The following is a 12,344-nucleotide window of genomic DNA, read 5'->3' on the forward strand; positions in this document are numbered from 1 at the left end:
GTAACGTGGAAGGTTGGGCGTTGAAAAGTCATCATTTGAGTCATGAACAATAATAGATTCGCAGCCGCACACAACTTGGACTAGAGTTGGTATAGGATCGGATTCGAGGTAAGTTGTGTTCGTCTCCGATCTGATTTTATATATTATTAAATTTAAAATTGATTCTATTTAAAATTTTTTTTATTTTTTTATATTCACATTAATTTAATATTATATAAATTATATTTAATTTAATTTGATTTGAAATTAATAAAATGTTATTTTTTAAATATAAATATTTAAAAATATCATTATATAAATATATAAATAAAAAATTAAATAATTAATTAAAAATAATTTTTTATATAATATTGAGTCGGGTCGAGTTTGCCTAAAATTCAAATCCAATCCGATCTTGATTGTTTCCTAACTTTATCCGATTAGATCTGAAATCTAAATTTCAAAAAAAAAAAAAACTCTATCTCATAAGATCAAATCGGATCGAAATCCATCGATGACGAGTTGGATTGACGACCCTAACTTGAACACAACTAGACCATTTTTTTTTTCTTTTAATACACGTAATAACTAGATTTTTTATATTTAAAAATATTCAAACTTAAAATTTGAATATTGGGATAATGTTATTAATAGTTTTTGAATTATGATAAAATATTTAATATGTTATTTTAATTATAAATTTATAAATTAATATTCTATTATTTTTAACATAATTAATTTTAAAATAATAATATATAATAAATAAATAACTCTTCAAATATTATTGACAGATAAACAATTATCTAAAGTTCCTATTAATCAACATTTAGTATAATTTAAAAATTATTGGTAATATAAATCTTCTAATATTTTATCAATAAATTATCTTACCATATGAATGTTGGATGTGATAATAGCGATGTCAAGATTATAAAATTACCAAGCTGCATTATATTTTTCAATTATGAGAAGGCAAACGGTTGAATTTACTTTTAAAATAAAAAATATAAGGTAAATTACATATACATATTTTGTGGTTTAAGACAATTGAAAATGACTCATAAAATTTAAAAACTAATATTTAATTATTTTATACTAAAACCGTTATTGTTTTTCTTTTTTTTTTTTTCCTTCTTTATCATCATCAATTCATTCATTATTTCTAAAATCAGATAAATGAAGGTTTTCATTTTTTTTTTCATCTTTTCCTTCATTGTTTCCAACTTTTATAGCAACAAAGTGCAAATTAATGATATCATATTGTTTTAAAATAACAAAACTCACATTTCACAAATTCCAAAACACAGCAAATCCATTGAAAAATAAAATAAAATTTGAAACTCACATATTATAAATTTCAAGACCAATTCATTGAAACCCAAAATAATTGAGTTTGACGAAAATAAAGATAGCAACACAATTAAGCAATTCACTATTGCTTTTTTATTTCAATGGTGATGGTAATAGAATTGAAACTCATCTTTCTTAATTTAGTTCTGTTTTTTAATTGAAAATTTATTAATGCATTGGATTCAATCATAAAAAATAATTTTGAGTATTCAAATTCGAAGAAAGAGAGAGGTGGGTAAGATAATTAGAAGATAAAATATGAAAAATGAGATTCAATGGATGAGTTGTTGGTCATTATTGAATTTGCAAAATGAAGAAAAAGGGAAGAGAAAAAAAGATTTTATTCATGTTTGCTTGGTATGCTGATATTTATAAAAAAATGTCATGAGTATGAGTGGTGGATTGATGGGTAAAATTTGAAGATAGAGGGTGAGAAAGCTTGAGGAAACGGTGATAAATGCTTGGTTGGTGGCCTAATGGGTGAAGTTATGAAAAAAAAAAAAAAAGTTAGATCTAACGACGTTAAAGATATACTAAGGGAGTAAAACACAAATGGATTAAATATTATTTTTTAAATATTATTAATATGTAAATTTATTTAACCATATAATATTTATATGTAATTTATCTAAAAATATATATTGAGAAACGAGAAGACCACCTATGGAAACTATAGTATATAATCTGTAATAAAGCGTCGGTCCAAATTGGCAAGAGCTATGAAATTAGCTCAGGCCGCAGGGATATATAGAGTTACGTGACCATTTCAAGCTTTGTTAGCTATTTTGGCAACCACTGCCAAGAATGGGGGGGAGAGGGTCCCAATGTCGTTTCTAGATTTTATATTATTTTGTCCTTTGGTGTCATTAAGAAATTGACAAAATTTTTTTTTTTTTTTAAAAAGAAGTCGACAAATTAAAAGCCGAAATTGGTGTTGGTTTTACTTTTTCCAACTCAGCTGCTGGATAATTCATAAATTATGTAAGACGCTTTGAAAGAAGGAAAATAAGAAAGTTTTTGGGATTTTTAGTGGGCATCGACAATGATAATTTGCCAAAGAACGAAGTAAAAAATAAATAAAAACGACATATTTCGTATGGATAAGAATATTAAAATGGTGTTATTTTATATTTAATAAATATTTAATTTTATGTAGTTTAATATGATATTAAAATCAATATTTTTTTATTGTTTTTTTTAAGTTTGTTATGTAATAATTTTTTTTTTTTATTTACATATGATAAAAGTTTATTAAAATAATATTATTTTACATCTAATAAATATTTAATTTTTATAATTTTATATTATAATTAAATCTTTTCACTTATTATTAATTAATTTTAAATTAAATGTTTAACAAAAAATACATTTTACTAAAAATTAAATCAAATAGAAATTAAACTAAAACCAAAACCAAAATCAAACCCTAAACTAACCTAAAAATCTAATCAAAGCTTACAAATCATGGGCGAATAATCAAAGCTTGATTATGCAATATTATAAAAAAAAAATAAAAACAGCCAGAAAAAAAAAACCTTAAAAATTTACGAAAAGCCAAGAAGAAATAGAATTTTTAAAAAAATTGATAATATCAGGTTTTTAGATTTTAATTGAGCCTAATCCCTTGTTTGAGGATTTTATAGGCTTAGTCTCCCACGTCGATCACATACATTCAAATTTTTTTTCCTCGTTTTCTTACAATAATCAATCTTAGTTGATAAACTAAGAGCCCTTCTCTCCTACGAATTTAATTAACTAATATCTATTTTTTTTGTTGTAAATAAGGGTTAGTGCCTTACAAAAGAGAGGGGGATGGTGGGGTAGAACATACACTTTACATGATTTTCAACTGATCTTTTAAAGATTAAGATAAGAAAGTGATTGGATATATATTCAATAATGTTGTATATGTATAATCTTGTAACTTCTAAGCTTTTAAAGAGAACATTTTCAAATAGTACGTGATATTTTTCTTTCATTCGAGTTTTTAAATTTAAAAAATAAGATTAGTAGAGTAATATATATCTTTTAAAATATCTTTGAAAAATAAAAAAAATATATAAATCTCTTAACTCACAAAATAAAAATTTTATAATAATAATGTATCAAATATTAACTCATAAATATATAATATATGCAAAGTGATAAAAATACATATAATGATAGCTTAAAATATGATTAAAACGAAACTCATGCTCATGTAAATAAAAAAAATTATAAAGTAAAATAATTTATTTATCGATTTACTATTATATTTAACCTTTTTCATTAGCATATAGCCTTAAACAAAAAAACACTCCATTATGAGAAAAAATGGAAGTAATTTAGAATATAAGGAAAATTTATCCATAAATCCAAATGTTAAAAAAAAAAAAAAAAAAAAAAAAACTCCTAAACCCACTAGTCACATTAGATATGACATTCATATATTTGTATCCAATCTCGTAAATTGGACTGGGCCTTAAAATGTTTCTAAACCTGGCTCAAGCATAGCCCAAAAAAGGTATTGGAGTTAAAAACGCATCGTTTAAGCATTTCAAAAACCCTAGCCCACCCGATATATAAATCTCTTGACACTCCGTAAATTTCCCTTCGCTAGGGTTTTCACTTTAGGCAAAGAGCGAACGCCTTATTTTTGTGAAACATGGCGGAAAGAGCGCCGATCGAATCCGTACAATGTTTCGGCCGCAAGAAGACAGCGGTGGCCGTGACCTACTGTAAGAGAGGCCGTGGTTTGATCAAGATCAACGGCTGTCCCATCGAGCTTGTTGAGCCCGAGATCCTCCGTTTCAAGGCCGTCGAGCCAATCCTCCTCCTCGGTCGCCAACGTTTCGCTGGTGTTGACATGAGGATCCGAGTGAAAGGCGGAGGCCACACATCTCAGATCTACGCTATCCGTCAAAGCATCGCTAAAGCCCTGGTCGCTTTTTACCAGAAGTACGTTGATGAGCAAAGCAAGAAGGAGATTAAGGACATTTTGGTCAGGTACGATAGGACTTTGCTGGTGGCCGATCCAAGGAGGTGCGAGCCCAAGAAGTTCGGTGGAAGAGGTGCTAGGGCAAGGTTCCAGAAGAGTTACCGTTGAAGAAATTTCATGGTTTGTTTGGAAAAACTGGGTTTTGTTGCATTTCAAGAGATAATATGGTTATGTTCATTTTGAATTAGTTTTTGTTATGTGGATTAAAATTAGCTATGACTGAGTTTCGGAACTTTAAATGTTAATTTTGGCTTCAATGTTTGCGTTAATCTATAGATATTCGCCTAAGTTATTTTATTGATATATTCCTTCTGCTTTTCGTGTTTCATTTGTCTCTTGGATGATTACTTAGAATTCTCTTGAAGTAGTTTAGTTTAGCTTTGCTTCGATCATGGTTTAGTGTTTTAGTATAATGTTAACTTTTAGATGCTTTTAGATCATATGTCATAGCTTGTTGATACATTTTGGTATGTTAATATTGTTTAATCAATGGTGGTTTCAGATTTATCCATTTAGCATGACTGACATCCTGTTTCTGGTATTACTCTTATGCCGTGTTTGATTAGAATATTACTAACTTCTTGTAACTTAATATATTAATGTTTATGACTTATACTGCATTTTGTGTGAAGGAAAGTTTTTGGAATCAAAGGTTAGACTACATTATCTCATTTACTTACTGCAGAATGATGCAATTTTGTTTCCTCTTGTGATGCATGGCTTCAAGTTGTCAAATATTTAGTACATGAAAGGAAAATTTCAATTTCTAGAATCAATCTCATGTTGCTAAATATGTATAGTTTCTGACTATTGTTCTTGATTAGTTAAGTTTTTAGGTTTAGATGTTCCTTGGGTTTCTCATTGGCAGTGTTTTTTTATTGAATGAATGGTGCTTCATATTATAAGTAACAGTCAAATTTTAATTTCAATAATAGAAACATTCTCATGTGATAACAGTGATGGTAAAGTGTCAGGAAAGAATGTTGAATTAGAATATTTGGTGTGATTAGAGTTCTATCGAGCAGATCCTTAGTAAGAATTTTCTACTTTTACATTGATACGGATACATTCTGTTAGCTAATCTTGAATAATTTCTTTGACTTATAAATTCTCCTATTTCTCATCAAATGCTTAATTAATACTTGAAACGTTTTTGTTATGGAAATGAATATGCATCACTCTTTCATTAGGCCATATTTCTCAACAACAAATGTAGCAACCTTCAATTGATTTATTTAATTGTCTTCCGTTAGACCATGTCTCTCTACAACAAATGTAGCAACCTTCAATTTGATATTTAATTCAGTTGATATTTTTATACTTGTAATTCATTTTTTTGTTATTGGGTTGTGATTTTTTTTTTTAACAAACACAATTAGCCCTTTTTTTAGGAGTAGGCATCAAGTTTAGGTTTAAATTCCAAGTCGTCTTTTTCTAAATTTGAAGGATATACGTGGCTATTACCCTATTTGTCCTGTTCTTCTTAAAGCAAAAAAAAAAAGGTCAGATAACAGTGCAATCATTGATTGCTATCAAAAGAGAGAAATAAAAAAAAAAAAAAAGGGAAAATGGAAAAGAACGTTCGCAACTAGAGCCAATTGACCCGGAATGAGGTTTGGTGGGTTTCTCGGTGGGTGGAAGCCACGTAATTGGGCAATAGAACTGAATAGAACAAAGCCACACACGAAGCCGAAGTTAAAGAACCACCATGGAATAAAGTATGTTGAACTTAGAAGATTTCTTTTCTTTTATTTTAATCTTTAAAAATGGTTCAATCCAATTTGAACAAAAGAACGAAATGTGATGGTTATTTGAGAAATTTAGAGATTAATTAAGAAAGTTTATATGCTGTCATGTAGTCATTTAAACTAGTACTTATTGCATGATTTCAGGACAAGTAAGAATCATTATTTATATATTGATTCAGCACCCATTAATAAATTGACAATTTGGGTCTTTCCTAAAATTGGGGATTTTAACATATATTTTACTCTTTATGTTTGTTTTCTATGCTGACATCAAATTTTCGACTGAAACCTACACATAGCTTCTTAAATCATAACTTTCTTAGAATCCAAACGTAAAAAGAAAAAAGCTTGCCAACGATAATATAAATTATTTATAGAATATTGAAATTTCAATTTTAATAACGAGAGTTCAAATCTTGAATAAATAAAAGAGCTTCTATATTATTTTCAGGGAAAAGCATTGTAGACCACATAATCCTAAAGTACAGATAATATCAAATTGCAAAAGTACAATTGTTTCATCATTGGTTGAAAATATTTGAACTTGGATGTTAGCTTGAGAAAATAATTACGATTTGACAACGGTAGATAAGCATGTTTAAAAATACCATTTTATAATACCATTTTAATATGGGATTCTTCAATCATCCACCGGTGCATTACGATAAACAAAGAAAAAGGGAGTGGGGGAGTTGAAAATTGGCAATACATAAGATCATTAAGATGTTAATGTCAAATTTTGTGCCGAATGAGAGGTGGTCAACGTTGGGTGGTGTTGGCGGTTCATTTGAGCCGACGGCAAAGGGTGATTCCGTCACCAACTGGAAGCATGCAAATCTCAATCCTGGGGTCAATGGCAAGAGCCTTGTTGAGTTCCAAAACAAAGTCTCTGTAATACCTAACATATTTCCTGAGAGGAGTGTCAGGTGGTGCTACCACCGAGCCATTCCATAGGGTGTTGTCATAGCCGATCAACCCACCTACTTTCACCAGCTCAATTAGCCTCTTGTGGTAGTTTTGGTAGTTGTCCTTATCAGCGTCCACAAAGATGAAGTCAAAGGATCCATGATTCTTTTCCTGCGAATTTTTCCATATAGAAAATAACTCTCAGTTATTGACAAATTCTGAGGAAAAAATAAAGCTTTTAAAAGAAAAACATGGATGGGGTTGGTGAAATTTACATCTTCGACTAATTGATCAAGAACTGGCATAGCAGGACCCTCTCTGAAATCAATTTTGTGTGCAACACCAGCCTTTTGGATAACAGGCAGACCCAACTCATAGTTTTCCCTGTTAATATCCATGGCCAAGATCTGGAAACATAAAAATACACGACTTTATTTTCCCATGTCATTTAAAGATGACTTCCTTCTTTTTGTCTGTTAAACAATTAATTACCTTTCCATCATTAGGGAGAGCAAGTGCTGTGGCTAAAAGAGAGTAGCCAGTGTAGACACCAATTTCCATGGTGTTCTTGGCATTGATCAGCTTAAGAAGCATGTTCAAGAATTGGCCTTCATCAGCTGATGTAGTCATAAGATTCCTGTTTCCAATCATTCCAATAAAATCAACAACAGTTTAATTCCCAAACCAAATAAAGAAAGAAAGAAAAAAAAAAAACTCAAAGGAGGTCCATATAGTAGTGACGCTTTAAGAATCTGAATCAAGAACGAACCATGGATGCTTGGCAGTCAACTCTCTGAGCTCTTTCATGGGTTCAGGCTCCTTCGGATATACACTAGTCTCAAGGATATACTGCAAAAACCAAAATCCCATTAATAAACTAAAAAACTAACGTAAAAAAAATGATTAAAAATGAAAGATACGACATAATCAATCAATGATGATACCTGGTAAAGAGCATCACTCTGCAAAAGGCTCTTGTGACCAACCTCCTGGTGCCTGCCAGCCTGAGACTGCTGCTCTTGTGTATTGGTTGCCATTGCTACAAATCTTTAAAAAGGTTCTTTCTTTGCTTTTCCTGTTTTCCTGGACCAGAGAGTTTCCGATTGCCTTCGAATGGTAACCTGAGCTGAAAGAGGAAATGCAATGGGCTTATATAGAAGTTAAATATCCCGGTTGGACCGAGAATTTGGGTGGTTGGTCCGCCTGCCTACCCGGTGGGGGGTTGGTGAAGTTCCAAAATTGTAGATGAATTGGGACCCATTCTTACACCAATGTAGCATTTGTTGAAAGTAGGCCAATGAGTCATGACTTGGTAACGAGGTCAATCCATCACTTTTGTTTCTTAAAGCTTTACAATCTTACCCAACTTGTAAATAATTTTGAGCCTAATTGTCTTATTGGAGCAAAGAGATATTTTTACAGATCATTATTCCAATATTTATGATACATTTAACGGTTGGCAACATATAAATGCTTGTTAGATTTTAAGTCAAATTGGTGATTAAATAATTATAATTAAGAAGAAGGTATATATCATCATCTTATTTTAATGTTAAAGAGAAGATTTTAAAATTTTGTAATTTTATGTTCAAATCCTATTAAATATAATTAAATTTGATTTAATTTTATATTATATTTGTTATTTTTTTTTATCCGTTGATTGATTTATTTAATTTGTTCGATTTAATTAATTGATTTCTCCTATGTGCACATGCATCGAATGCAGCAGGCATGAGAGAAACAGTCAACTTTGGTTTCTCTACATATTTTCGTTCAAAAAATTAGGTCAAAAGATGAGGGCGACTACAGTCTATATATATACAATTTCACCAACTTTTGATCTATAAGTAAGAAGCATTTTCATTCGTCAACGTGGAGGATTCTCGAAAGAAATTTAAAATATGAAATGTTAATATAATATAAATATGATATAAAAATAATATGATTTAAAATTATAATAATAATTATATATAAATTTAATAATAAAAAATTATATTTTTTATTTTTATATTAATATAAATTATGATATATAATTTTTATATAAAATATGATATGAATATATAAATTTTAATATTTTATATAATTCAAATGAATATATAGTTGAATCTAAAAAAAATAAATATTCAAAGCATACGAAGAACAAAGAGGAAGTCCTTGAAGGTTTTTGGTTATTCTTTTATTTCCAGACACTAAATTATTAGAATAATTTGGAGAAGTCTTTCCGGTTACTATAAATTCATATTAATTAATGGAAATACTACAGTCTTGAACTTCCTTTCACTTGACCCTGGAACCTCATTAACAAAAGGTACCATTAACCATGGAAGCAAAGGGTACCCTTGATCACCAACCAAATATTAACTTATAGCCACTCCATTAAGAAGTACAGTACTTGAATTCAGTAACCTACCTTCCTCAATATCTTTAATCAGAGTTGAAGATTTAAGGACTCTGGAATGATCCCTATCTCCTTTCAAACCAGCAACAATGCTCAAAATTCTTGATGTTGAATCCACCACTAAGCAACTTTGCAATCAAGGCTTCCATTGTTTTCATTTACAATAATGAAGCTAGTGCAATCAATAACACCGAATCAATTTGTTGGCAACCCCGTAAATTGTTTAACAGATAAAGATACAGACTTTTTCTCATCTGGACTGGGAAATGCAACCCAAAATCGAAAATTGGTGCAAAGAACGTGGCACAAATGTTTAGCACAGGAACGAGTCTCAGACTCGGAAACCCCAAATCTTTGAGCGATTTCAGGGTAACTTGAAACGGCGGCTAACTTGAATAAACCAATAGCGAGCCGCAACTTAGCCGATAGATTCAACGGTGAACCAACCGGGTCACGACACTTTAGCAGCGGCTCGAGCAACCCAGCGAGCCACTGAAAGGTGGAAGATTTCATTCTAAAGAGGGCTTTGAACGAGTCAGAATTTCCAGCCAAGCCAAATCTGACTCGTTCATCGCCGAGTCGGGTCCGAGTTCGGGGTCCCCGCCTTCACAAATAGATTCAGAATCAGATTCTGGACAATGGGTTCTCTTCCGTTTCTTGGAAACAGAAATGAAGGAAAGAGTGTGGCGATTTCTTGTGATGAAAGCAAATAGTTGAGGACGGAAAAGAGATTCCCATCGGAAACGATTGGAATTAAAGAGAAGGAGAAGCAATAGGAGTTTGAGACTTGAGAGACAAGGGAAGAGTGTAAAGCTGACAATTTCTGAGAATCCATAATATGCCTTTTTGTCGGGCAAAGAGGAATTTGGTCTTCTTGGGAATGGAGGTTTGCGCCGGAGAGCGTTGAGCTTGGCTACGGTGAATCGGAGATGACCAAATACTCAGTACACACCCGGTAAAAGAAAAATTATTGGACGAAGTTTTTTTTGGATAAAGTTTATGAATTTTTTTTATTAAAAATAATTAAATTAAATATTAATATTAATATTAATATATTAAAAAATTTTGTTATATAAATTAAACTAGCTTTTTTAACCCATAATGTACGGGATTTTTTATTAAATTTTTTATGATTTTAAATTTATTTTAAATTAATTATTTAATATATAATCATATATTTATAAATGTTAAGTTATAATTAAATGATAAATTATATGTAATATATTATAAATGATATTATTCATCTAAAATAAATCTAATCTTTTGTAAATTTTTAAGAATTATGAAAATCCTTTTTTTCATTAAAAAATATTTTCTTCAATTTATTTGCTAAATATTAAAAATTTTGCTATCGTTTTTTTTGGTTTGATAAAAAATTAAGAATTAATATTTAAATAGTTAAAATTAATAATTATTTTTATCATAATGTTGATTAGGTGGTGTGTGTATATATATATTTGATTGGATAACAAATCACAATTATTAATTCTATTATAATCATTTACTTTTTATTAGTTCTTATTTTTTACATACTTTGAATAATTATTACACAAATATATTACACTAACAATTATTTCTATATATGTCAACAAAATAAAGTTATTTTTTAGATAAAATGAAAACAATAATTTTTTATGTTATGCTGAAAAACTTTTTTTGAAATAATTTTTATTTTTAATCATTTTTAACATAATTAATAGTATTTTTATAATTTAGATATAATAGTGATCATCATTTTTCTCGTATCATCAATTGTAAATAAAGAAATTCAATAATAAAAAATATAGTAAAAAAATAGAGAATATAAATTTACATATTAATTTATCAATATTAAATATATATTATAATAAAAGTAAATAAGTTAATAAATTAACAGAGAATAAAAACGTTAAAGAAATTAATAAAACAAAAAATATATATAATACACAAAATTAATTATAATCAATATAAGTAAAATAAAAAAAAAAGTTATAGACAGAAGAGAAACAAATAAATTAAGCAAATATATAATATAAAAATATTTGAATTAGAATATAAATAAAACATTATATTTGTTTTCAAAGCAAAAACATAATTTTATTTAATTTTGTTATCAACATTCAAATGTCTCATATTTTCATATAAAGATGTAAGTTTTTATTATTTAAAAAATATACGCTTTTTTAGTTAATAATTCATTAATTTATCTAAAAATATTAAATTTAAATAATCTATTAAATAAATTTTAATTTTTGATAGATTTTGATTTAAATTTAAATAATTATCTAAAAATATTAAATTTAAATAATTTATTAAATATAATTATTTGATAGAAAATAAAATTTTATTAAGTATATATTTGAAATTCCATTAAATTTAAAAAGAAAAGATAAATTATGATTTAATATATTTGAATTCAAATTTTATGCAAAAATTCAAATCTTAGATAGATATCGATTTCAATTTTAATAATTATCCAAAATATTTAATTTAAATAATTTATTAAAAAATTTTATTTGATAAATAAGATAATATTTATGTATCATTAAAAGAGATTATCCAGTTGGACATCCACATAATCAATTTTAATCATGTAACTTTGTATGTTATAATATAATATATATATATATATATATATATATATATATTAGATGTGTAAATTTTAAAAAATACTTTTAATAAAATTTGATATATATTTTTAAATAAATATTTTTAATAAAAATATTAATACAATTTTTATTTTTAAATAAATATTAATTAAATTTAAATTATAAATAATATTTTTAATATATTCTATATATTTTTAATTTTTATATTAATTTATATTAATTTATTAATTTAAAATTTTTATTATAATTTTTATTAAATCATTTACAAATTTCGCTCATAGAACTTAGTGTACCCTGCAAGACTGCTACGTCTCTTTGGAACCTTCTTTCGGATTTTAATGGGGTTGGGTTTCGTCAGTCATATACGATCGAATGGGCTTTTTTAATGACCCAATAGT

At 27.9% G+C, this 12,344-nt stretch overlaps 2 protein-coding genes across 2 annotated transcripts; one reads left to right on the plus strand and one right to left on the minus strand.

Annotated features, from left to right (window-relative positions):
* The first annotated feature begins 3,902 nt into the window (after positions 1-3,902).
* On the plus strand, positions 3,903-4,609 carry LOC111296171 (small ribosomal subunit protein uS9). Its single transcript, XM_022890294.2, has one exon. The coding sequence runs from the start codon at positions 3,974-3,976 to the stop codon at positions 4,412-4,414; it is 441 nt and encodes a 146-aa protein (XP_022746029.2). The 5' UTR covers positions 3,903-3,973; the 3' UTR covers positions 4,415-4,609.
* A 2,036-nt stretch (positions 4,610-6,645) lies between these two features.
* LOC111296165 (caffeoyl-CoA O-methyltransferase-like) lies at positions 6,646-8,012 on the minus strand. Its single transcript, XM_022890281.2, has 5 exons — positions 7,905-8,012; positions 7,730-7,809; positions 7,453-7,597; positions 7,236-7,367; positions 6,646-7,131 (listed from the first exon to the last, which is right to left on the minus strand). The coding sequence occupies exons 1-5, from the start codon at positions 7,995-7,997 to the stop codon at positions 6,838-6,840; spliced, it is 744 nt and encodes a 247-aa protein (XP_022746016.1). The 5' UTR covers positions 7,998-8,012; the 3' UTR covers positions 6,646-6,837.
* Positions 8,013-12,344: the final 4,332 nt, after the last annotated feature.

The sequence above is a fragment of the Durio zibethinus genome, chromosome 16 (genome assembly GCF_047325235.1).
Source record: "Durio zibethinus cultivar Kanyao isolate XHJ-2024 chromosome 16, ASM4732523v1, whole genome shotgun sequence".
Taxonomy (NCBI): domain Eukaryota; kingdom Viridiplantae; phylum Streptophyta; class Magnoliopsida; order Malvales; family Malvaceae; genus Durio; species Durio zibethinus.